The sequence below is a fragment of the Eucyclogobius newberryi genome, unplaced genomic scaffold (assembly GCF_026437365.1).
Source record: "Eucyclogobius newberryi isolate DKJ021-1_F unplaced genomic scaffold, fEucNew1.0.hap1 SCAF_2, whole genome shotgun sequence".
NCBI classification, from domain to species: domain Eukaryota; kingdom Metazoa; phylum Chordata; class Actinopteri; order Gobiiformes; family Gobiidae; genus Eucyclogobius; species Eucyclogobius newberryi.
Genome location: NW_027315834.1, coordinates 11,982,718 through 12,010,685, shown reverse-complemented (window position 1 = coordinate 12,010,685; position 27,968 = coordinate 11,982,718). Strand labels below are relative to the sequence as shown.

Below are 27,968 nucleotides of genomic sequence, written 5' to 3'. Positions count from 1 at the left end.
TATTTGTTATTTTCACACTTAAAACCGCATTTCATACTCCGGTGCGACTTATAGTCCGAAAAATACTGTACAAATAAAGTGGATTATTGATAAAAATACAAAACTGCTTATTCGTTTTTGACATTTTTATTTAATAATGTCACTGTAATAAAAGGTATTTTTGTATCTTTTTGTGTCTGTACAGTCCAGAAAATGATGATTAGTTGATTGATTGTTGCAAACCAAGTGCACTGTAAATTGAAAGCTGATATACAAATATAAAAACATCAATTATCTATTCAAAATTACAATGTTTTAAAAATGCAATTAAAGCATTTTACCAAATCAATGTTGTAATTTCACATATTGATTTGTTTTTACCCAAGAGTAGTTTAATTTAGTCAATAAAGTATCGTTAGTGTTCAATAGCAGTAGATGGGCCTTGTCACTATCACTATTACATTACAGCTCTTAAATCAATGATGCTTCATTTCAAACAGATTCCTCAGATGATTCTTCTGTGGGCGTAAATGGAATTGAACGCAATTGTTGTAATTGAGAGGTACAGAGCCCTGGATTAGCGTTAACCATGTACGTCCATGCAGCTACAGTCTCTGTCAGAGTAAACACGGCTGAATGAAGCTCGAGAGTCGCACTGGGACACGGAGCAAGCTAACGCGAACAGAGAGTACTTACAATGTACCTAAACCCCTGATATACCCAGTACCCAGCGACATAAAGAGCTTTTTAAATCACATTTCAACACGGAACGAGAAAACACCACGGAGCAAAGCCTTTTCCACAAATTCCGTGTCTATTTTGAGTACCGTAAATGTCTACACTTTTTTTTTTTATGTTGTACCTGTTTTTAATGGAAATAGCAGGGCTGTGAGCTATTATTTAATTTTTATTAATGTAAATACACTACTGAAGAAACGACGTAATAATTTGAGTATTTATTTATCTTAATTAAAACTTGTCCTCTGCATTTGGCCCTTTCTTCAAACAGTGTCTCTGGGTACAATTTCGTGAGCAGAAAATAATGAAAAAGGTTAATTCATTCTTCGTTAAATCTAAATACTTCCAATGCCTCTTATAGACCGATTTTGTTTGTTTGTTTGTTTGTTGTCATTTTGTGACATGTTTTGACGGCTTGTTTGCAGTCATCTTCAGAGGAGTCATGTGATGTTGCTCTTCTCGCCGGCTGATTTACACTTTGGCGCACACTAAACCGAGACAAGGGGGCGTTCTTGCTTTCTCATACTTGGGATATTGTTCAAAAGAAGTCGGACTGTAGAGGGCGTCCTGCCTCTTTTGGAATATTTTTTTTTTGCTCTATCTGCACCTTCCTTGAGGCAAAGTATCTGTATGTAACAGATGTTTAGGGAACAGCCCGAAATTGAACTCGAGAGCTTCTTGTGATGTTTTCCTAGAAACATGCATTGACTGAAGCCTAGATTGTTCAACTGTAACATCCATGATTTACAATGGTTTGTGCAATGAAACAAATTTAATTATTGCTTCAATGTAATGGAAAAAATAATTGTATTAAATTCCATTCTGAATGATATGAACGCTTGATCTGCCCCTCAAAACCTGGAGCAAAGTGCACTTTTGAAATATGAATCCAAACTATTACTAGTAAGTGACTTTACTTCTTCGTCTACAGGTTAAATGTCCCAAACAATCATCATTAAGAGTTATGAGGCAAATCATCATTAATCTAGTACAAATGAACAGCCTGCTGTTTAATTCACCCCTCGCGATGCCTCGATTTTAAATTTCAAACCATCACACAGTCACAGCGAACGATCGATAGTGACACTTCATCCGAACGTCCCACTGCACCAGAAACTGTGGCCAAAGTCTGACGTCAGCACCAAGGAAAGAAACGGTCATTCTCAACAACAATGTTGAACTTAGGACTGGGCCATTTGACAAAATATTTTATGACAATTTAAAATTTTGTTTAGTCTTATTGAAAACATATTAAACTTAATTTCAATATGAATTTAATCTCTATAATTAAATGCAGAGAGCACACAGCGGCCTCTTTTTTACCTTAAGAGCTGCATTTACAACATCTCTGCACTGGAGTAAAACAGATTTTACTTTGTTATTACATGGAACTATAAACCCGTATTAGCTTGCTATGCTTAAGGCTAATGCTATATAATATAATAGCGGGTCCATCTTTTGTTCAAGTTGGTATTCCTTCTTCCCTTGTCACAAAGAGGACTACATTTGCTACCATTTCAAAGTAAAAAATACTTCTTTCTTGTGGAATAATACCCTTTATTCTCTTTATTGTGGAGCTTTCATTGGGGGAGAATGGAGTCCAGTTTCTTTGTTACCTGAGAGCGTATGCGCCGTGAGTGGGGGAGAGGGCCCGGGGCCGGGGGTGGGACCACAAGAAACACTTTGACAAATAACTGCTCCGGCCCATTGTGTGAAGGCAGAGAGGAGTATCGATGTGGGCGTGCCTGTTTGCGCTGTGATTGTGTGGGATATTGTGTAGCTTTGGAACCTGCACTGGGCTGATGTGATGGATGCGATGGGTGGAGCAGGGACTTTCCAATTGAGTGGAGGGCAAATATCTTCCACCATTGAGGTCAGGGATGGGCAAAATGCCAAGAAATATCAAAATGTTCACAATTTAAATATGATCACAATGCATGCATGCTGTAGTTTCACTGTTTTTAAAGGACACACATTATGCATTATTTGGGTTGGTAATAATGGCCTTAAAACATGGACTTGAGTACATTTGCTTTGGTATCTCATGTTTTAGAAACTTCTACTGAAGACATACATTACTGTCTGTCAGTCAAGTGTTCCTTCATCAGAATTTGTGTTTATCTACCTGCTGCAGAGGGAGTTACCAAGAGGGAAAGACAAAAGCTAGCTTGCCCTGTCATGCTAAAACAAACATGCAGTTGTAATGGACTTTATTCTTAGCAGAGGACACTATAATATCCCAAAAAATTGCAGCCTTACAACAATTTGCCAAGAAAAAGAACAGTGGAAGACTACTAAATGGACGCAGGTATATTTCCAGAAGCCATTATGGGTGTTGTGTTTTTGCCGTCATCGACAAATGTAGGTTCCAGGAAGAAACCACACGTCATCTTGATTTATAGAGATTCTAAAGTTCTAAAAACCCCTTCGTTTTAGTGCTCAAGTCAAGTGCCTGTACACAAAGATTCAACTTTGAAGCGAGCTGCTATTGTTTTTAGCCTCTTTTGGGTACATATCTCTTCGTGATAGCAGCTAAGTTGAGTCCTTGTGCCCTCTGCAGGCAACTGTGGTCTTTTGTATGCTCCTTGTAAATCAACTGACTGAATTGCTTTTATTTATTCTTACAAACATATTCAATACTAAAGTGTTCAAAAAGCCTAGATTAACATACAAGAACTCCAAATTGGAGTCTAAAATTAAACAACAAAATATAAACATTATCGCTGGCAACATGTATTTATTTATTTATTCATCATATTTATTGTATTTATTTGTTTATTTATGTATTTGTTTGTTTATTGGTCGCTAGTCTAGAAGTGGTCGCTAGTCTAGAATCTGATTGGACATCCCATGCGCCACCCGACTCAGAGGAGACGAAAACGTATTTATACAATCTTTTATCAATCTTTACACACCAAATTGCTTGATTTACTTCTTACACTTTATCCCTAATATAGATTTTATAGAAAGCCCAGACTGATCTCGCTCTTTATATTTTACACAGATGAATTACCAGCAGGCTTTTAGATAGGATTTAAAAACACCCCGTCCAAATAATTTTGTCCCAAAAAGAACTTTAAAAATGTGCGTAGGCGAATAGAGACCGAATACGGAGAGCCAAAATTATGATCACACTCCGCCACTTAGGAGCGGCGTATCGCACCCTATTTTCCGACACTTTTACTAAATAAAGCGTCTGACGTTATGCCGTGCGCCGTTAACGAGCGCCGTAATCTACACCAGACGGCGCTTTGCATTCTCTTAATTTACGCCATACGCCGCTCCTATTGTGGCGGAGAGTGATCATATTGTCACTGTGGGCGGCGCGAGCAGAAAGGTTACACTACGGCGCTCGCACGGACAATGATCTGGTGAACAGGTGCCAAATAAACATTTGGGACCAGAATGGAAATTGTCAAAGTTATTGTCAATTGACAGATAAAAATAACCTTGTGCAAATCCAGCGCGCCTTACCTAGTTTCGGCGATCTTTGTCGATTTAATGAGGTTTCGATGAAATTCTGTCAAAGTGCGCGAAAGAACGTGGAGCTTCGGAATACTACGGACCACGGATCGGCAGCCAATCGGAGCCAAGCACACACATTTCGTCGACCAATCAGCGCGCAGCATGCAAATTTTCACTTGTAAAGAGTAAACTGTCATGGCGCGGACTATGACGGACTATCGTCAAACGCTTCCCGGACGATTTAATGATAATATTCGCTTTCCTAAAAAATAATAATAAAAATGACCCCGTCCTTGCACTCGAAAATGCCCGTCCATATGTCAAAATACCCCGTCCAAAATACGGGAAGACGGGCCTCTAGCTAAAAGCATGATTACCTGTCTGGTCACCGTTTCATCTTATCGTTTCAGCCTCCTCTACCCCATTGCCTACTCTTCTACCCCCTGTTACATCACCATCTTTTTCTCTCTACTTCTTCTGTCTTGTTCATTTTATCTGTATATTAATGTGTATTGTACGTGCTGTCCCCCCCCTGTCTGTAAATACCCCCCTTTTTTATATATGTTCAGCGTCTTTGGGTCACTGAAAAGCGCTATATAAATAAAAGTTATTATTATTATTATTATTATTAGGCCCGAGCGCCACAAGCTGGCGAGAGGCCTATTAATCTCGTAAGGCCGTGCGAAGCACGGCTGCGAAAGTGCGCACGTAGTGCGCACGAAATCGAGCGCGAAGCGCTCGCCCACTTCCAAACACTCACTAACGCACTCCTCCACTCATGCACGCCCCGTGCATACTAATTAGTTGTAGGAAAATGGAACATTACCGTTGTAAACGGGCGAAGCCCGTGCAAAAGTTCGCACTAAACGAGCACTTTACGCGGTCGTCATCCCCATATAAAGCACTCATTTGCGCTAAGTAGCTCACGAATACGTTCCCCATCTCTTGCATGTTCCGTGCATATAAGCATGTAATGCAAAAATTGAACATTATTACTGTATAGAGGGCCAAAAACACAAAGTGGGCGGAGCCCACTCAAAATTATCGAAAGTACCCGTCAGTGACCAGGGACCCACACCATGAGGTAGGAAAGCGCGAGCGCTTTCCGAAAATGTATAGTTTATGATATTTGAAAAATGGGAAACATTGTTTTCGCATCGGAATATTATTCTTTCTTTCTTTCTTTCTTCTTCTTCTTCTTCTCGGGACCAACCCCCCTATTTTTCACCCAGTGAACATTGACGAAAAGTCACAAAAATTTGCACACCTCTAAAAATCGTGCCTCTCTACATTCTGGCTATTTCCCTTTTCTAAAATAAAAAAAATTGGCGCGTCAGCGCCACCAAATGTACCAAAAATGCATTGAGAGATGGGAAATGACCCAAAAAAAATCTGATCGTAGAATCATGAAATTTGGCGCAGAGGTAGATGGTGACAAGAGAAGTAAAAAATATTATTACGGCAACGCCGTCCCCCGAACCAAATGTCGGCCATATTGCTTCAAAAATGGCTAAACATGACTTCGGAGTTTTTCCAAACGTTGTACTTTTACGAACTCCTCCCAGGGCGTTGGCCCTAAAAAGCTGAAATTTGGTGAAAATGCTACTGAGGAGTGGGACATCAAAAGTTATCCAAATTACATTGATACCTCTCACGGTCTCTGTGCGGCGAAGCCGCAAACTGTAACTAAAATTTCAGAAATCTCCCATATTTAAAATTTCTGCCGTTTGCGCAGATAAAGTCCGAATTGCGTCAAATTAGAATCAGTTGTTAAACTCTTTGCCCTAAACCTACTTGAAGTGAAATAAATTCATTTGGCGCCACAGCGCCCCCTACAGATTTTATATGGAGGTTAAATGTTTAGTTTTGCGAAATTATATGAAATTTGACACACAACTCAATTTTAGCATCCCCATCAAAAAAGTCAATGAGACCCACGTCATAATTGTTATGGCGTTGCCGTAACGATGACCGAAACCTCCCATGTTATTCCAATGGGGCCAGAACATGTTTACACTTTAGACTTTCACAAACTCCTCCCAGGGCGTCAGCCCTATTAACCTGAAATTTGGTGAGACTCATCTTCAGGACCATCAAAAGTTATCCACATTTTCATTCAAAGAGTCACGGTGTCTGTGCGGCAAAGCCGCACATTTTGCCAAGAATTCAAAATAAAATTGCTTTTTGATGGTAAAACAAAGGGGAGAACATGTGACAGCGTCACAGATTCAGCAGTAGGCGTGATAAAAGGACAATTGGGGCGCGTTAGCGCCCCCTCCTCTTGCGGCGTGGCGGCGGTGTGGCGGCGGCGTGGCGAGGGCCGATCATTGCCGCTTGCGGCTATATTTATTATTATTATTATCATCTCACCGAGGGCATGATTGACACTGAATTAGCACATAACGAATCATAAAATCCTGTTAATCTGAGATGACACAAATTTAATTTTGTTCGTGATAATAGATGACTAATGAGCGCATTTGTTTTACGAATGTGCATGTCATGTTAATCTTCTCTGTTTTGTTCCAATTTTAGTACGTGTCAAGCAAACTAACACATTTCTATGCTGAAATAAACAAACCTGATTGCACAGTTCTGTTTGAGTTTGAGTAAGTGGCGAGTCACTCTTTGTAAAGATTGAAGAAGTGTGTATTCTGAATCCAAAATTGCTCATCCCTGTGAATCATATCTGTACACGCCCCTGTTTTGCAGACAAAGGACAGAAAGCAAAGGTTTAAAAAGTACCACCATGTTTAAAGTAATTAAACCAGTCCATAAACATTAACAAACAAGTGACACATGCACTAAAAAACATTATTCACAGTGGAAAAGAAGATTATTGCACCTCACTTTTGAATAGTCTCGTATATGAATAATTAAGCAAGAGGTGAGTGCATATTTGGCTTGGCTTCTTGTTGCCTCATTTTAGATTGTTATGTAGCAGCTCTTGTTCTGTCGTGGGCTTTGACAACAATCTTTTTAATGGCTTAAGTGCGTGTTCTGCGTTGCTCTGTTGATCGTCACAAGGCAATGGAGGGCGTGTTTCTCCCAAGTCGGTTGCTCCTGATTTGTTTGCCCACTGAGAACTCATCTAAGACGTGCAGGAGAAACAGCAGACAGGGCGGGGAATGCAGATCACACTCAATTTGCCTCACATTCAAGCCTCCTGCACTTGTCAGACGGAAGCTCTTGTGGTTTTACTATAATTCTCCTGCGATATCGTGTTTCTTTTCGACTGGATTAAGGATTTATGGGACAATGCATTACTGACAAGGAAGTGCAAACACAGAATCTATTGTGAACACTTCTAACACCGTTTGGGGCTAAAATGAAGGACGGTGTTTGACACCAGAGATGGGAGTCGGTTTACATGTTCTTCCTCTGTGGCCGAATGAGGTTAACTCAGTGGGATTTTTAACTAGGGTCAGAGTTTAAGAGTGTTATCACAATACTAACATTTCAAATTTGAATTCAACACTAAGGAAGAAGCTTGATAGTCTGTACCAATTTCCATCCCACAATGTTAGTATACTTGATAGAATATTTGATTCAGTACAGACTCATTTTCAACGCAAATTAAAAGTAGTTACTTTAAATTTATTTTCGGCCTATTTTCCCATGATTAAAATACACATTATTTAATTGTTCTGTGTTGTTACATGGACTACTTCTTTGCGGCAGTCCTGAAAATACTGCTATGTCAAAAAGTGCAAATAAAGCTTAACTGATGATTTGATGTGAATATTTAATGGGCAAAGGTTTAGTGAAACCTGAAATATAATCATGTTGACTACGTTTTAGAGAAATGTATGTTGTAACCTGTCAAATTCACGCTTTTATCACTAACCACCAAGATTATTGCAATGGCTTTATGTTGGTCTCAACCAAATGTCTCTCACTCGCCTAACCCTAACCCTACAACAACAACAAAATATATATCAAATCTGTTTTAATGTCTTTGCACTGGCTTCCTGTCTCTTAAGTCAGCTCTAAAATAAGTCATATTCTTTTAAATGTAGTGTACAGTTTATTTGTATCATTTTTTTAAATTGTTATTATTTTTTAAATAATCTATTTATTTGCTTCATAATAATGTTTGCATTATTTTAGTGGTAAATTCTGTTGTTTTATTCAGTCAGTATTTAGTATAAGTGTATTTTTTTATTATTTAGTTAACCCATTCTTCTTTTTTTCATTCATGCCTCAGTATTATTATTATTTATTTATTTATTTTATTTTTGCTATTATATTGTTGTTTCATCTTAAACCTTTTCACCAAAGAAAGTTCCTAGTTTGTGAATCTTGTTCTTAATAAACCTTTTTCTAATTTCTGATTCTGATTTAATGTGCTATAGAAATAAAACTGGATTGGATTGGAAATAAACTTAAAAAAATCTGTGGGGTTGCATTTTTCTCATAAAGACAGCTGTAACGGACTGAATGAAAAGATCCCTACGATACTTGTTTCTTTCCTGTTATTTTCTTCTGTGTGGGGCACTTGTTTGTACCTTTGTCTCTCGGATGCTGCGGCGGCCTTCATCACGCCGCGCCTGAACACATCACACGCGGAGTGAAAATACACGGGGGCAAAGGGCGGCTTTTTGGAACGTGCTTATCTCCAGAGGTTACGGCTGCGTGGAGTTTGCTCTAGTTTACCCCTCCACCCAGGCTCCCAGCAGATTTGCCCCCCTTTGGAAGAGTAAAGAGACTCGTGTTATCTCTGCCAACATGACCATCTCCCGCTTCCTGGTTTCTCTTTGACAAGCCCACCCCCAACTGTTCACACACGCTAAAAGCACTGAAGTTAATAATTACAATGACGGAGGCTTGCGGCGTTGGACCCTTGGGTGGAAACGATATCCAAGCTGAGGAAAGCATTCAATTGTAAAGATATCTAGTGATCTCTTGCCTTTTCCGTCTTGAGAATCCCTTATTTTGTGTGTTATTCTTATGTAGGTCAGGTAAGTAAGGTAAAGCTCATCGTTCCCGAGAGGATATTTGCCTTGGGCTCCGGGGCTTATGTAGCTGCGTTACATAAAATTCCACACAGTCACAGTTGCTCAAGACATTACGCAGTTACCGGTACATCATTTCGATTACATGTGTACAATAACGGCTTCCTGTTCAAATTACTGCATAAATTCATAAGCACAGTTCATAAGCCCAGTCACACAGTTTATTTTTGGTCAGGCATGAGTGTTGTGTTTATCTGCTTGACATGTTTCAGGTATACTTCCAGAAAACCTTCCTCAGAAGCGTCACAGGAGCTGGGTCTGAGGAGCATGAATCGAGACAAGGGAGCCTACGCCTTATCACACACTTGGGATGCAGTCCTGGATAAGACGTCAGACAGTAGGGGGTGTAAGCTTCCCCTACAGTCTGATAAAACCATGTAAGCGACCTACGAGACGCGTCACTACTTGCCTGACCGGTCAGTCCCCCCTACATTTTGTTCAAATGCAGAAGGGTCTGAAATCGGATCATATGGGAGTGAAAAAACCCTCCTAACTTGGGACAATCCAACCACAGAGGCAAATTTGCAGCACAGGTCTCGCAAATATTCTAGAACAAAACTTCATTTACCTCAGATTTTTACAGAGTTTAGTGGTTCGCTTGTTGACTCAGTGAAAATCTGTCCTTTTTTTCCCCAGTAAACCGCCATTTTTGTTTAGGCGCGACTGGACCATGCGTTTCTTTGATTGGTTGAGCCGCCTATCAATCATGGCGAAAAGTATTGTCACTACACCATCCTGTGACGCTGAGGAAGGCTACTAGAAGAAGCTGAAACATGTAAAGCAGAGTAACAAAACTTAAAAACAAACTAATGTTTAACCGATTATTTTACTAATTGACTACACCGATAATTTGTTTCCGTTATTTCTGTTGTACATTGAGACTTACAAATATACATACACATACATTTTTAACTGGATAAAGTTTTTTTTTATGTAGCTTAAATGTAGCTATCTTTGTTAAAAGAGTAGTTTCTATATATAGTCCAGAAAAAATCTAATTACAGCTAATATATATAATATACAATATATAATTTGTTATAGTTGACTATTATACTTCACAATCAATAGATTAATCGTTGCAGCCCTATTCCGTATATTACAATTTCATGATGTTCACACACATTTCTAATCAAACAGTACAGTTTTTAACCTAGATTAATTGCACACAGACAAAAAAACGCCAAAAAAAGTTCTCAAGTACCATTGGTTAGAAAACACTAACCTAGCACGAACACACAATACCATAGATACTGCAAAGTAAAAGAAACATAGCATTTATTATTTATTGAGTGGACAGGAAAAGTGGGCTCACCGTGATTGCAGCTGATTATTTGTCATAGTAAAAATGAGTTTTCTCCGATTCAATTAATTTCTAAGTGACATTCCTGCCTGCTCTTGATTGCCGTGTACTGAAGGCGGCCGTGGAAAAACCTGGCCTAACAAACGTGTTCATTCAATAAGCGTGATTTGCAATAGTGCTTTTCTTTATGTGTCGGCAGCGGCGTATTCGGGGGACATTTCATTACGTTTCCTGCGGGCAAAGACGGATAGAAAAGCAATTTTAACATCAAATATTTGACCTGCGATATTGAAAGCTTCACGCGGGCACGTACGTAATAATCCGTCCCGGTACTTCGCTCCAGAAACGCACACCAATATGGGAAAAAATGTGATGTCAACTCTTAAAAAAGCTATTTAATTTCATGTGTATGGAAAAAGGGAAGCGAAAGAACCATTATGACTATGAGGGAGGAGTGAAAATACTTTTAAGCAATAACTTTTGTAACCAGTAGGGCTGTAACTCCTGGTCACTTTAGTAGCTGATAATGCAGCAATTATTATGATCTTTTCTTTCTTTCCTTTTTTTAAATTTTCCACACAGTGTGGTTAAGGAACAGCACATATGCAGGGCTCCAGGTGCAGCCGGCTACAGTGTTGTGAGTTTGATTCCTGACCCCGCCTATTTACTGAATGTCCTCCCTTCTCTCTCATCCCCCATTGCACACTAGTTTCCTGTCAATAAAGCCTACGGGCACAAAATCTTAAGAATAAATAATCATGTCCAAATGTAATGTAATGTAATCGTTGGTTGACTTTGTGTCACCCTTTTCTTAGTAATGGCCTTTTTCCCTGCAGCCAGATTAATATTCCAGATTCATCCCTTTATTGTGTCCATGTTTTTGTCGTAAAGTAGCGCTTTATTGATCTCAGTCCAGTATTTCTGAATTCCCCTTGAAAGTTATGATTTATAAGACCTGATTAAAAGTTCAGTCAGAGGATTATAAAAGTCATTGCTTTGTTTAATGTCTCCATTGTAATAACTTCTTAGTTGATAATTGCCTATAAAAGCCCTTAGTTTTCCAAGCCACATTATGTTTTCAACATGTCAAAGCTTTTCATTTGATTTGATTTTAAAAACTGGTAGAAAAGCTTCATACCTTTTGTTATCCCGACCTCCAGACCTTGAATGTCAGATCTGTTGCCTGACCAGCCATTCCCAACACGTTTTGGCAAACTACTTATCAAAACTGTGTGTGGGTCTGGGGCTCGACCGCTGCGTTTCAATTTCGAGGGCGGAGTTTAGAGAGCAGAGACAGAACCAATCACATAAACCCAGGAGTGACGCAAAAAACGCGACACGCTTAACCAGATATTACGTATAGCTCATGTCAACAAGGTGTGTTCCGCGTTATCCGTCCCCGAACCCAGAAAATGTCTCCTGAATCGCGATGACGCCCTTCGCATAACCGCATCTAACGCACGCTCATCATGGCGAGTAGAGCGGACTTTCCTGATTGTTCAAACCGAAGCGAGAGCAGAAGTAAACACTCGGTCACGAGCCGGGTCCGCCATCTTGAATGTTTTGGAACGGGGGTGAACAGCTACTTCCGGATCTCAGTGTGACGCGTTAAAACCTCCGACTGGGATTGGTCGGTAAATGGATGACCGACGACTTCATTGGCTCTGACTCGGGTTCCAGACCCTTACGCATTCGAACAGAATGTGGGCGGGGCTGGCGGGTCAGGCAATCAGATCTGTACAAAACTTTTGATCATTAGCCAACCATCTTTGGATTGGAATGTTTTGGATATATTTTTTTAAACCAACAAATGTTGAAATATGGAGATGGTGAAAATATCTACAAATCATTTAAATTTCCATACAAAAAGGAAGAAGTTTCAAGAATATAATTGATATAGATGGCAAGGCAAGGCAAGTTTATTTGTAGAGCATATTTCATACACAAGGCAATTCAAAGTGCTTCACACAGCAGGAAAAATGCATTCAAATCACAAAGAAATTACAGCACAAAACAATTTAAGACATAAAAGAGAAGAGCGCAAAGAAAAATCATTTCAGTCATATGCGCAGCTAAACAAAATTGTTTTTAGCTTAGATTTGAACATTGTCAGAGTAGAAGCCTGTCTCACATCTTCAGGAAGAATATTCCAGATTTTAGCTGGATAAAACTGAAACGCAGATTCCCCATGTTTAGTCCTGACTCTGGCACCAGCAGGAGGCCGGTCCCTGAGGTCCTCAGAGTCCGAGATGGTTCATATGGCACTAACATGTCCAAGATGTACTTTGGTGCTAGGCCATGGAGAGACTTGTACACAAGCAGAGCTGCTTTAAAGTCTATTCTCTGAGCCACAGGAGCCAGTGCAGAGACCTGAGAACAGGACTAATGTGATGGTACTTCCTGCTTCTGGTCAGGACCCGAGCAGTTTTACAGCTCGTTTGGAGAGGCCAGTGAGCGGCCGTTACAGTAGTCTAATCTACTGGAGACTACTGGACTAAATCTGGTTTTGACACTATATTTTTGATTTTGGCAATGTTTTTAGATGGTAAAAAGCTGCTGATGTTATTGATTTGATGTGGCTGTTAAAGTTCAAGTCTGAGTCCATTATTACCCCCAGATTTAGATGAAGAAAACTCATCCTAAAACTGATTTTTTCATATAGATATTGGCTCTAATGAGTTTCAATACTTAATATTGTTTAGTATTTGTGTTTTGCTTGATAACTTTATTGTAGTAGAATAAACGTTGGTGCCATCCTCTAGAGGCCAGCTGCGACATTACACCAAAACACACGTCAGGGGCTCTCTCGATCTCAGAACATATTTCCTCTCGTCTGGAGGCGATAAATCACAAGCCACAAACTGTCAGGTAACTTTTGCAGGTAACAGTTGGACTCTGGTCTTGCAGCTGAACCGTTGCGACACCTGAGACCCCGACTCGCCCGAGGAGAGGTAAACCTACACCGGAGCTAGCGTTGGGTTCCCATCATGCACCTGTTACTCTCACACCAGAATGGAGCTGTGAGAAAGGCCAAGCACAGAATCCTACTGGACAATGCCGCTTTTAGAAGGCTTTTGTGGGTTTGAACACAGTTGTTTTTTTCTGTTTGTCACTGGAGAAGCATGTGATTAGCGAAGTGCTTTTAAACAAACGGCTTTCAGTGGTTGGATGTACGACCTCAGGGAGAAAACCAGCAAAAATACACAGAAATACGATGTCAGAATTCTCCAATGTTTTTGCAAATGCGACAAAAGTGAAGGGTAGTCATAATAATACATGTTGAACTGTGATATTGTTGAAGAAAATAGACAATAAACAATCGTAAAGAAACTAATTTATGCCACTGACACCACATCCAACAAAACTGTTCTAAATGTAGAATGTTGTTAAATTCTAGTAGCTAGTTTGTATCTATAATGAGTCATGAATGTTATTTATTCAGTCAGTCGACATTAACGCAGATAAATACCATTTTTGTTGTTTTTTAATGAAACAGCAATAGTATGGTTGTTTTATCTGTGTATTCAGGAGCTCATCTAATGATAAAGTTTCATTCAAATTAGCCTTGTGTCATTTCAATAAATGTAAACAAGTGTGACAGAGACAAGAGAAACCACAGCCACTGTTTCACTGGAAAGTCCTGCTCAAAATCTGTTTTAAAGGGTGGTCCAGGCCATCCTTTGGAAATATATTCAATAGGAACCAGAGAAAAATCGACATAGACACAGGTAGAACATGCAAAATCCAGGAAAAACCCAGGTCTAGGATTCACACCCAGAACCTTCAATGCGTTACCATTTGATCTGTAGTGTTAGAAGAGGGCTTAATCTGTATTTCCAAAGCTCCAAATTGCTCCACACCTATCTAAATCAAATAAATATAATAACAGCTTGTTTTAAAAGCATTTTAGTGATAAACTTCATGGTGGAAAAGGTCGTCATTTGAACACTTTGAAACCTTTTCTACCACAGAGCACTCCTGAAAAAAATGAGGGTTACTGAGAAACACACTCTGCAAACTGCTGTTCTCTCATCCTATGTCAAAAGGAGTCATTAAAATGGTGGTGCAGTGGTAGCGTGGTTAGCACTCTCATACCCCAGTCATAGCACTTCTGGGAGGAGTTTGTTGTCTCTCCTTTTGTAATTTATTTTGGGTGCTCTGGTTTCTCTAACTAACCTAAAACATACATGACAGGCTCCATCCAGGCCAGTTTAATGCACATTCGGTGGAATAATTCAAACTGATTTGGCAAAACATCACATTCCAGTAAAACATTCCTATCCACAAATACACAAATAGTGTATTTCAGAAACAAAATAGTCTCTAATTTGTGTTTTTAGACTTTTTTTGGCTGATTTTTGGCCCCAAACTACAATGTTGCTGTGATTGTGATTGCCCAGAACAATGAGTTATAATAAAGGCTAGAGACATCATCGCCATGGTAACCTATTAACCAGCATCCAGCACCGGCTCCATGTCGTGCTGGAAAATTCAACTAAATAACATACAACCGAATAGGAAAATTAACTCTTAAATAATCCTTTTGTAAAAAAATGTTTTGTTTTTTGTACTTTATCTAATGCTCATGTTCTATCAAATAATACATTCTTCTCTTTCAGTGATGATGTGAATTAAACAGAATATCAATGGTTATTCAAGCCCTTTAATCTATGATTTCTATCTCCATGTTTTTACATTTGAATTCTGATATTTCTCCGGTCACAAGATGGTACCAAGCAGGTACCACGGTAACAGCGCCCACGCTCTCTCTAGCCCGTATCATACAGGAACTCATTGGGTCCAAACGTATCAAAGTAAACCAGGGCCGTGCAATTGATCAAACTCAAATGACAATTATTGCTGTGATCGAGTAGTTGAGATAGTTCCTTTGTTTATCCTCTTCATTTTAGGCATGTTGATGCACCATCTTCTCTCCATGCAAATAATCGGCTGAATAGTTCTGATTTCAATCATCAATCATGATTTAAATAATTGTGATTTCTTTTTTTTTTTTTTATATAATTGAGCAACACAAAGGTAAACTACTCTCTAAACTTGCCTAAAAAAAATGTAGTTCCGACATTAGACTGTAATATCTCAAGATGTGGATAATATTGTGAATGTTGTTTTGAAAATATGGAACTTTTTTTCTATTCTTTTTTTGAGATTGTATTGTTATTTTATATAATATTATTATTATTTAATATTTTATGTTAAGAAAAATTTACTTTGAATATTAAGCACATCATTTATAGTAAAAAAAAAATACTGCAAGAAGAGCTAAAAAAAAAAAGAAAAAAAAAGATGTAAACTTTAAAATAAGGGTTCATTTATTTTTACAGACATCTCACATTTGACTGACAACCGAACCTCAACTGAACACGTTTAAAAACATGCTTTAACACGTTTCTGTTGAACTTAAATAATATAGTTCGAATATTGTTATCGGGAACTTTTACTTTAGTCAATATCGCCCTTGTTAATTTATTCCTTCAGGTTTGACCGCTACAATCTACCTCGACCTGTTGAAATGTCACAAAACTCCATCAAACCCTTGACAGTGTTTTCCTACCGCGTCTGCAGAGGAACGTTCCCTCTTTAGTGCTTGTCCGACCTATTGCGTGAGTGCTCTTAAACGAAGGTTGAGGCCGTAAACGAAGTAAGACATTGTTCGCCGTCAAAGGATCATCTTTAGAAGGCGGCGCCGACAAAAGGGGCCGTTGTCTTTTACGAGCCGGAGCTGGGAATGAACGTCTACCCCGCGCCCGCTTCCAATAAGTCATCAAGCCTCGACTTTATTGCAATGTAAATGTCGGTATCGCGTTCCCCCCGCCGCTTGGCTCGGGGAGAGGGAGGGCCCGGGTTGAGAGAAGAGAGTAGCGAGTCATCCCTCGACAAACACCAGCACTGATTACATGTGTTTTGTTGTCTGTCGGCGCCACAATGAAATCTGCAAAAGTAAATAGCGTCGGTGATTGAGTGCGAGTACAAAGCTGGCAATATTCAGTTCATCCCAGAGTAAACATGTAATATGAAAAGACTACGAGCAATTATCAACAGGCGGGTCTTTGAGAGAGTTCAGCCTTTGAGTGAGTGCGTTGGCAGACGCGGATTACAGCAAGAACATTGACTATGAATAGAGTATTATTACGTTTAATAAATAGTTAGAGCGAAGCACGTTTATTTGTAGAGCACAATTCGTATACATACAAGTAATTCACAGGAAAAGACGCATTAACGTAATCAATCATTATAAAATTGACTGAAAAGAGTGCAGGTAAAATCATATGCTCAGCTGAACAGAACCGTTTTAAGCCTGTATTTGAACATTTGAGTCAAGACTGGATTTAGTCACTTGAACTTTATATGTTTGACTAATTAAATTAATTAAATGCAACCAGGGACTTTTAAATGTATGTATTTATTTATGCATGTGAGTGGATACCTCTGCCACAATGTTGTTGTTTTTTTTTATCACATTACAGCTCATTTACTTTCCATTCTATTTTGGGTTAGTCCTTTTTGTATTTAAACCTCTCTTTGTTTGAGTTTTTTTTGTTTTTGTTTCTGTTAAACTTTTGCACAGGCTTCACCCGTTTACAAGAACAATACTTAATTTTCCCAATAATAATCAGTATGCACGGGACAAGTACGAGTGGAGGAGAGCTTTAGTGAGTGTTTAGAAGCGGCCAAGTGCTTCGCACTTTCGCAGCCATGACGGCCTTATGGAACTAATATGCCTCTCGCTTGTTGCGCTTGGGCCTAAGAATAATAAAGAAAAGCCGCTTTTCAAGACAAGTGGGCACAAACTATGGATTTTTTAGAAAATACATTACAGAAACACAAAATGCATTCATTCATCGCGGATACAAGCGGTCGAAATGAGTTTCCTCCGCCGGGTGGCTGAGTATTGATCAAGTAAAATTTTCAAATATGGGTGAAGGCTTCTAGAGTATGATCGATGAAAATTGCAAACAGGCAATTATCTTTTTACATTTTGATTTAATAAGGCCACTGTCTTTGTAATAAAAAGATATTTTCGAATGTGTTTTAGAGTCAGTATAGTCCAAATAAAGATTACGATTCTTTTTTATAGTGGAGTCACGATCTGTGATGAATCATTGCAGCAAGGCATATAAACCCTACAATCAAACTCGTACAGTGGCACATCTATGACACTGACTTTAACGCTTGGTTCAGTTCTTATGTAAATCGTCTGGAATTAATTCAAAGTATCGTCTCTGTGTTTGCAGGAAGCTTAGCACGCAGCTCTCGTGTCATTCACTCCAAAAGAAACTTCAAATAGTCTTAGTTACAAGCGTCCATGTTTCGGGCTAAAAGACTTTGAAGGATCGGGCGTATTTTGAAATGGAATATCAAAACAGCAGAGTGTTAGCCGTCCAAGATTTGATCACATTTTAGAATAAATTAATCAACGTTCCATGCGGATGCTATCGATCACATGTTCTACCGCAGGGGTCCGGTCCGCAACGCATTTGCTACCGGGCCGCACAAAATTGGAAATAATCTATCTGTGACATCATCTTCTCTGACGTAACTTTGGCCTGTCCCTCATGACACGCTAATAAGCTCGTCTGTGGATATATAATGAAAAGCCTTATAGGAAATTGCCGATGAAATCCATTAAATATAATGGCAAGTATATTATTATCTCTCTGCTCTTGTTCTGCGTGATAACATAACTGTTACGTGCATTATACATGATACGTCTTCGTGGATGCATCGCATCAAACACACTACCCAAAAGTCGACCCACAAGCCAGCGAAAATTTGTAAATAACAAGTCTTTAGAGAGCATTTTTGCAAAGGGGAAAAGGCCAAGTGAGGAGCAGACGAGGCGCCATCGAGGATTTTGGAGGACACGTCTCCTGCTACTTCCCGTGCGCAAAAGATTCATGAACTGCACGTGAATGGATCCGCAACCCATTCACGATTAAAGCGGGCGAATCGAGCATGTGCAACAAGAGGATCAGCTGTTGGAGATTGAAAATGACGGTGATCTTAAACGTATATATATTTGAGGGAGCAACTCTGCTCCATATTTATGTGATGAGCTTCCACCAGTCAGAAGAACAGTGAGGACACGTGTAACAGTACGTTATGTTACTCCAATTCGGATCTTTTGGAATAGAACACTTAATAATGTACAAACGCGTCTTTTGAGAACATTTCGCCTTCCGAGCTGAATCGAATAGAAGCCCAAGCCCCGCCCAAGCCCCGCCCACTTCCGCGCATAAACTGGCACACTGGTCCGTGAAAATAAAACCCACATTATTCCGGTCCGTGGTGCAAAAAAGGTTGGGGACCCCTGTTCTAGAGCACCTTTGAACATTCAAAAGGAGAACACATAAGTAACATAAATGACGTGAAATAAACATTGTATATACTTGAATATCATCTGTATGTGAAGGAACGTTCCATTTGGCGTAAAACATGCAGGATCTTGAAGCTGCAGCAGTCCTGACCGCGATCTGGAGATGGGTCAAATGCAGAGGACACATTTCCCTACGGCGACAGTAAAGTGTGCCTTAACCTTAAAATGCCTATGACAGGTTGGACTGCTCATTGAACTAAAATGGAATTAAGATAAAAAATATTTAACGTTTTACCCCAAAAAAGTAGCACATTTTTAGGTGTATAATTGTACTTCCTGTTTGTAATTGATGACATCACACCAGGAAATTAGCTTGCAACCACTTGGCTAAAACATAATTGTCATGTTTCTTTGGACGAATAAAAATGTATGGAAGCACCTTTATTTTTGTTGAATAAATGTTAAGGGGTCTCTTTTATATAAATTATGCATAAACTTGGGATGGAATGAGAGTCCCTAGTGTGATGTCACTTCCTGTTTTTTTCTACAGATTTTTCTACTTTTTCTCCACAAATACCTACTCGATTGGTGTAAAACTATAATTTGTATGTACGACAGGCATAAATACACCAAATAAAGTCAACATGAGAAAATCATAAAACCCTGTCATACGTCACTTTAAATGATCGCAAAGAGCAGAGATTAAAAAAAAATCTGAATTTCAAAGTCAATGTTTTTGATCTCCACTAATGTGCACTATTTTCAAAGATGAGCTTCAAACTCAATCAAATAATCATATTTTAGTTTTCATCCAAAATGCAAAATGTTGATGTTTTGAAGATATGCCAACATTTGAATATTGAGTGTTTTGCTGATTAAAAATGAAAATGGAAAAAAGAAAAGGTTCTGTTAAGGGTATAATGGGATATTTCTGCTCTTTTGTGATTAATTTAACTGACATTTCACATTTGTCTGAAAATTAAACCTCAAATAATGCGTTTCAGACATTTCTGATATGGGGATACTCCAAAAATCAATATTGCCGGCCCCATTGCCACTTCAAAATCTGGCTTTTTTATTATTTATGCATTTTCTGCCGTCAAAATCTCACGCGCATTGACTACAAATCTAACAGCTGCACTTTTCTAATCCGTTCTGGAGGATTGTCAACAGCATTTCAGGTCAGGTTTGAACACACAGCATGGTGTGATGTCTGACTGATACAACTGATGCAACACCCACTAAGGATAAGGAAACGGAATTATTTCAACTGTAATTGCAGTGGATTACATGGTTTGGTGAAAGACGTCCATGTTTTGATTAAATGACCTTCTAAAAATATATATATATATAATTTGCCACTTTCTGTCTCAACAGTGTGGTTTATAGTGTTGGAAGTACGGTAACTGAATACATGTGCCGAAAATACGTATCCAGAATGCTAAATTAGAGTAATTGATTTCTGATACAGTTACTCTTCCTTTTCGTGTCAGAATACAGTTACTCTTTCTTTTTCAGAAATCCGAATCAGAAAAAGGTTTATTGCCATTGTTAGTGAATGAAAACAAGATTCACAAACTAGGAACTTTATTCGGTGAAAAGGTGCAACCTGAAGCAACAATATAATAGCAAAATACGTAAAAAAAAAATTGGGATCAATAAAGATTAAAAAAAATAATAATAAAATAATAAAATAAACTGTTGGTATTTGATCTTTAAATTTAGTCTTTAAACTGCACTGAATTAGAGAGAAAAAAAGAAAATGCAGCTTTTATAGTGAGTGCATTTTATGATAAATGTTCTTTTATCTTATTTATCAAAATAAACAAAAATGTATCCACAATAAATGGGACATAATACTCAGGCTGCAGCGAAGAAGGCATCACAATAAAAATGGATGACACAAACTGAACCGACGATCAAAGACATTTTAAAAATAAATTGAAAAAATTACATGTAAATTACTCGTGTTTTTGCAACCTGGTCTGGTTATTTCATTAAGAAGAATAAAAAAACTTTGGGATGAGAACTGATTATCCCACCCCGTTTCAATTTTCTGCTCAAATGTTGGATTTGAGCGATTCATACAAATACCTACCCCAGGTTTAAGATTCACTTTAATTGTCCTCTGCATTTGACCCATCCTTCAACATCTCTCGGGTTAAACCCGTCAGAAGCAGTGCAACGCTCGGGGAACTGATCTCCAAATGTTGAGCTTGGCGTGGTAAGGACTTTAGCTGGAGGATTTTACTTGTTGTACATGTTTTGGGTTGATGGGGGAAACAAAATTAAATGAAACAAAAAGACGTTATTTTATAAAAAATCACATTATAAAAAACAGCTTGCGCATCAGAAAAACATAAAAGAAGAAATATATTTTAAAAAGCACACACAGACACACAGACACACAGACACACAGACACACAGACACACAGACACACACACACACAGACACACACACACACACACACACACACACACACACACACAACCTGTCAACACCTCTCACACCAGAATATCTTTGTAGCCCCTAAATTTCACAGCAGCAAGACTTCACAAAATTATAGATTCTCACTCAGTAATTTTCTTCAAATGTAGCCATTATTACCGTCCGTGAAAACCACTATATTTATTCTTTCCACGTACTATCATGTCAGTACATACGCGCTAAAATAAAGGTCCTGTTTTGCTCTGAAAAATATTGATTCCCTTTTCTGTGCCTTTAACGAAAGGTGTGTGCACCACCCAGACATTTTCATCCTTTGTGTGCATTAGTCGCATTGTTTGTGACTTGAAAAGATAACAGAAGTCACAAAGGTGTTCTTGTTCCACAGAGGAGCTTTGTCCCCACAGACTGGCTTTGTTCTGAGGGCTGCGCGGAGGAAAGTGCACGGTGAAAGGCGATGCAACGCAAGAGAGAATCCCACTGAGGCCTCTTTGAAAGGCCGTCAGGGTGTGGCTCCTGACACACAGTGCCTGAACCAGGCACTGCGACTAGAAGGCTTTACAAAAAGCTTCGGTCTGATTATTGGTAAACGCCTTGTAAGGTTTTATTTGTGATTTACTTCTGAAAAACACTTTTGAATATGTTGTAACTTAACAGATTGTATTGTAAGAACAAACACACACACAATTTTTTGTGACATACGAACAAAAAGCTGGAAGGTGTGATGGTGTGATGCACTGACTCGTCTTATCCCTCCTCTTGTATTAGCCTTGGTATAGGTATGATTTTATTATCTTTTCTTTTATTCCTTAAGTACATAAACATATCTGTATATTTGTACCTTATTTGACCATTTTTGCTCTCTGTTTTGGTCTTAAATGGGTATGAAAATAGTCTACAACAGGTCTAAAACCGGTCTGAAACTAGTCTAAAACCGGTCTGAAACTAGTCTAAAACAGGTCTGAAACTACTCTAAAACCTCCCTGAAACTAGTCTAAAACCGGTTTGAAACTAGTCTAAAATCGGTCTGAAACAGGTCTGAAACTAGTCTAAAACATGTCTGAAACTAGTCTGAAACTGGTCTGAAACTAGTCTGAAACTAATCTAAAACAGGTCTGAAACTGGTCTAAAAGAAGTCTACGGGTGCATTCACATTTGTCATTATTTGGTCTGAAATTTAGTCCATTTAAGTCTCCGTGTGGACTTAAATTGGTCCTGTTCTAGTCTCTGTTTAGTCCTGAATAAGTCCAGGTTTAATCACATTTTTTTTGATTGATTGATTGATTGGTCGGTTGGTCGCTTGGTCGGTTGGTCGCTTGGGCTCAGTTTACTCGCCACGTGTTGGAGTTCACCCCGGTGGACGAGAGGGTCACGTCCCTTCGCCTTCGATTGGGGGAAAGGTCTCTCACTGTTGTGGCGGCCTACGGGCTGAACAGCAGTGCAGAGTACCCGGCCTTCTTGGAGTCCTTGGGAGGGGTACTGGATAGTGCACCGACCGGGGACTCCGTTGTTCTACTGGGGGACTTCAACGCCCACGTGGGCAATGACAGTGACACCTGGAGAGGGGTGATCGGGAAGAACGGCTTCCCCGATCTGAACCCGAGCGGTGTTCAGTTATTGGACTTCTGTGCTAGTCACGGATTGTCCATAACGAACACCATGTTGAAGCATAAGGGTGTTCATCAGTGCACGTGGCACCAGGACACCCTAGGCCGGAGGTCAATGATCAACTTTGTTGTCATTCCTCCTACTCCTCCGGGGGGATCTGACCTCCGGCCGCGTGTCTTGGACACTCGGGTGAAGAGAGGGGCAGAGTTGTCAACCGATCACCACCTGGTGGTGAGTTGGATCCGCTGGCGGAGGAGGAAGCCGGACTTGGCAGACCCAAGCGCATTGTGAGGGTCTGTTGGGAACGTCTTGCGGAGCCCTCTGTCAGTAGGGTATTCAACTCGCACCTCCGGGGAGGTTGGGGACATTGAGTCCGAGTGGACCATGTTCTCCGCCTCCATTGTTGATGCGGCAGCTCGGAGCTGTGGTCGCAAGGTCTCCGGTGCCTGTCGTAGCAGCAACCCCTGAACCCGGTGGTGGACACCGCAAGTAAGGGATGCCGTCAGACTGAAGAAGGAGGTCTATCAGGCCACTCTGGCTTGTGGGTCTCCTGAGGTCATTGACAGGTATCGGCAGGCCAAGCGGGCCGCAGCTCGTGCTGTCGCAGAGGCAAAAACCCGGGCCTGGGAGGAGTTTGGGGAGGCCATGGAGGAGGACTATTGATCGGCCCCAAAGAAATTCTGGCAAACCGTCCGGCGCCTCAGGAGGGGGTGGGGAGTCCTTGCCCCAAGGGGAGGAGTTAGAGTATCTCGGGGTCTTGTTCACGAGTGAGGGAAGGATGGAGCGTGAGATTGACAGGCGGATCGGTGCAGCGGCTGCAGTGATGCAGTCGCTGCATTGGACTGTTGTGGTAAAGAAGGAGCTGAGTCGAAAGGCAAAGCTCTCAATTTACCGGTCGGTCTACGTTCCTACCCTCACCTATGGTCATGAGCTTTGGGTAATGACCGAAAGAACAAGATCGTGGATACAAGCGGTCGAAATGAGTTTCCTCCGCCGGGTGGCTGGGCGCTCCCTTAGAGATAGGGTGAGGAGCTCAGCCACACGGGGGGAGCTCGGAGTAGAGCCGCTGCTCCTCCACATCAAGAGGAGCCAGCTGAAGTGGCTCGGGCATCTGTTCCGGATGCCTCCTGGGCGCCTCCCTGGGGAGGCGTTTCGAGCGTGGAAGCACCAGGAAGAGACTCCGGGGAAGACCCAGGACACGCTTTAGGGACTATGTCTCTCGGCTGGCCTGGGAACGCCTCGGGATCCCCCCGGAGGAGTAGGAGGAAGTGCCTGGGGAGGAGGAAGTCTAGGAGTTCCTGCTTAGACCGCTGCCCCCGCGACCCGGCCCCGGATAAGCAGAAGAAAATGGATGGATGATTGATCGATATAAGCGTTGAAGTGCGAACTACAACTGGACTAAAACTGCACTACAACTGGTTAAAACTGGTAATACTAAACAATATTTTGCTACCGCTTTTTAAAAATCTAGTTATTATACCGCAATATTTGAGCTACTGTGTCCAAGTAATTTCCCTAAAGGATGAATACAAATTTGTCTACATGGACTGTGGATAGCTTACCAACTGAAGACATAAAACAAACGTATTGGGTTGTAATCAACTAGGAATTAACAAAAGTTCCTGCTCAACAAATCTCCAAAACAACAATTGCCATATTATCACATTGGATCACTTTAAACAATGAATACCTTAACTCACTTTTGTTTGTATGCAAAAGGATACAACTAAACACAACTCCAGCTATGATTTTGAGGACAAATCAATCCTCAGACTTCCCCAAACAAATGGTTAACCAGGTAACAAACAGCATGACCTCTTTTTAGCTTGAGCATCAGGAAAACATGGAAAGAGAAAATATATTACAGACTAAAGGACTACAGCCCAACAAGTGTAACTGGCTCAATCAAACACAGGTTTAAATATGCAGGATTAATCAAACATACCTGTACGTGCTTCGTCCATTTGTATGAATATTGACATTTGATATGCTTTTATCTACTGAATAAGCCATTGTTGTGTTGACAATAGTGCAAGGCAAGGAGAGTATATTATGTAGAGCACAATTTTCACACAAGGTGATTCAAAAAGCTTCACACAACGGGCAAAAATGCATTCAAATAACAAAACAGATGGAATAAATCGTTGTACAGAATTGTTTCTTGCCCAGATTTGAATATTGTCAGAGTAAAAGGCTGTCTCACATTTTCACTCTTCGAAAAACCTGGCACGAACATGTCTGAGATGTACTTTGGTGCTAGGCCATGGAGAGACTTGTACACAAGCAGAGCTGCTTTAAAGTCTATTCTCTGAGCCACAGGAGCCAGTGCAGAGACCTGAGAACAGGACTAATGTGATGGTACTTCCTGGTTCTAGTCAGGACCCGAGCAGCAGCGTTCTGGATGTACTGCAGCTGTTTTACAGCTCGTTTGGAGAGGCCAGTGAGCAGCCGTTACAGTAGTCTAATCTACTGGAGACAAACGCATGGATAAGTCTCTCCAAGTCTGGTTTAGACAATAGACTTTAGATTTTGGCAATGTTTCTAGATGGTAAAAAACTGCTGATGTTATTTGCCGTAACGTCTGAGGTTTAGGAGGTCAAAAGTGACTTCTACGACAAATGATAGACACTAACTAAGGATATACGTGTTCCATTCGGCTTTGAATTTATTGCAGATCTCATTTTTCCAAAGATTTAGTTCAGTTAGAAATGTATCATGATATTTTAATGTAATAATATGTGTTATTGTGACAGGCCAATCTCTGTGAACATTTAGAACATCATCGCAGTATCGTGACCGTCAATAAGCTGCTTGTTACAAGGAGGAAGAGGATTAAAGGTTTAGCCATAAACCAACATTCAAATGGAAAGTTAAAGCAACAGTGCGGCTCAAGAACACTGTCTAATTGAATAAACTTTACGATTGATTAACATCCATTCTAGGCCCGGGACAATTCTCATTCAACGTCTCGCGCGTTTGGGTTCAATTCTGATGTGTGCCTCAAGAGGAAGTAAACTATATTCTAAATTCTAAATTAAAGGCACTTGTAATTCCCACATGTTTTTAAGACATTAACTTTCAGGTTTTCCTCAGAAATCAACCTGTTTGGACACATTTACTTTGAACATTGTATTTAGTGGTCGAGCTGTGCGTTTTTATCAGACCAAGGCGGAGCTGCTGCTGGAGACAAGCCACGGACATGCAAACGAGACCTATAGTCAAATAAATTATCAAAGTAAGTAAAATGCACAAAATGAAAAGGTCTGATGGTGAAGTACTATATATTTATATAGTAATTATACGTTTATGAAAAACCTTTATTTTCTTCTTCAAAAAGGTATAGTCTATTAATTAAACCAAATAAACATCAAACTTCTGACTTAATTACCTACAGACTTCATTGACGCGTACTGTAATACATTGAAAAGTTACATTTTTCTTAGCAAATTAACAAGAAAGCAGCGCAAGCCTCTGACGCCCAACAAAATTTAAATTATATTATGACTAGTATATATATATATAATATAATCGAAAGAACCAAAAAACAATAATAGTGAGTTTAGTTCAATCTATTGTCCAAAAAAGACCATGTAAATGATTTTTTTATCTGGCTGTTTTTTTCACCTTTAACTTAATTTTGTCTTTCAGAAAGCTCAATTGAGTAAAGCCGTAACAGAAAGGAACACTAACATGTCAGACCACGAGAATGAAAGAAAATGAAAGATTTTGCTGTTGTTTCAATAACCTCAACAGTCTCAATAATCGTTAAATCGTGATTGTTTTTCTCACATCAATCGTAACACTAAACTTTGACATTGTGAAATCCCTTGTGACAAAACAACATCGTCCCATTCAATAATTCCATAATTTTCACTTTATTTCGGACACAAAGGAGGGAGTCCACAGAGAATGATTCAAAAACAATTAAAAGAACACAAAAAAGACAAACAACACCACATCTGTCATCTCTTGCTGCTCGAGCAAAGACGGCTGCGATGAAAAACACAAACGCGCGTGACCGCTTCATCAGCTCGGACTCACCCTCGTACTGCGGGTTCACGCGGGGCTGGTGGCGTAAGTAGTTGATGAGCACCGGGATGTCGAGGCCTTGTCGGACCCACTCCACCACGTACGGAGAGTCGGGCGACGGGGCGAGATGTGACGGGGGGAAGAGGCAGTCCAGCTCCACCGTGGTGCCGGCTTTGCCCACGACCACCAGCTGCACGCACGGGACCAGCACTGGAGAACAGAGACCACCACGTTTACGTCTTTGCACTGTCTCTTTGCATATGTCCTCTTGTACATGTAGCCTCATTTTAGTCTATATATTTGTACCTTTTTAGACCCAGCTCTTGGACTTTTGCTTTGGTCTCTGTTTGGTCTAAAACTGGACAAAATCAAGTCCTGAACTAGAATAAAACTGGTCTAAAATTGGTCAAAAACTGGACCAAATTGAGTCCTGAACTAGTATAAAACTGATCTAAAACTGGATAGAATCAAATCTCTAATTGGTCTTAAAACTGGGGAAAAAAAGAGCTATAAACTAGTATAAAACTACTATAAGACAATGAGACTGGGCTAGATGCGAATGGGGGCTGAGAGATGTTCAGGGGGCATTTAGCATTACCACTAAAACTTTGTAATTGCTAATAAAAACAGCTATCATATATGTAACTACAGATCAAAAACATTTATTTATTTTAAAACTGTATATTTCCAGTGAATCTAGGTCATAAAACAAAATAATTGCACAAACAACAGTTATGAAACAGTTTTTATATGATCTGACACATCACAATCCTGCAGCGGTGGTCCCGAGTTGGTCACATGGTTATTTTGGGGTATGAGAGTGAATTAACAATATCATAATGCTTTAATCTTGGGTTGTTTTGGGATGTATGATGTGTATTGTCTTTTGTATTGATTGTGATCGTCTTAAAAAACCCAACAAGGGACGGTCCCTGTGGTGTGTGACGCAAGCGCATAAAACACATCAAAGAACCCTAAATCAATCAATAAATAAATCATTATGGATGATCATAATAGTGTGATGTTCTCTCTCATTTTAACCTTGATATTTAT

At 39.9% G+C, this 27,968-nt stretch overlaps 1 protein-coding gene across 1 annotated transcript in view; it reads right to left on the bottom strand.

Moving 5' to 3' along the window:
- LOC140366996 (protein turtle homolog A-like) overlaps window positions 1-27,968 on the bottom strand; it is a 151,549-nt gene that overhangs the window by 92,297 nt on the left and 31,284 nt on the right. The window contains exon 3 of the mRNA XM_072453274.1: window positions 26,928-27,125. Within this exon, the coding sequence (XP_072309375.1) occupies window positions 26,928-27,125 (198 nt within the window). The remainder of the gene's footprint in view (window positions 1-26,927; window positions 27,126-27,968) is intronic.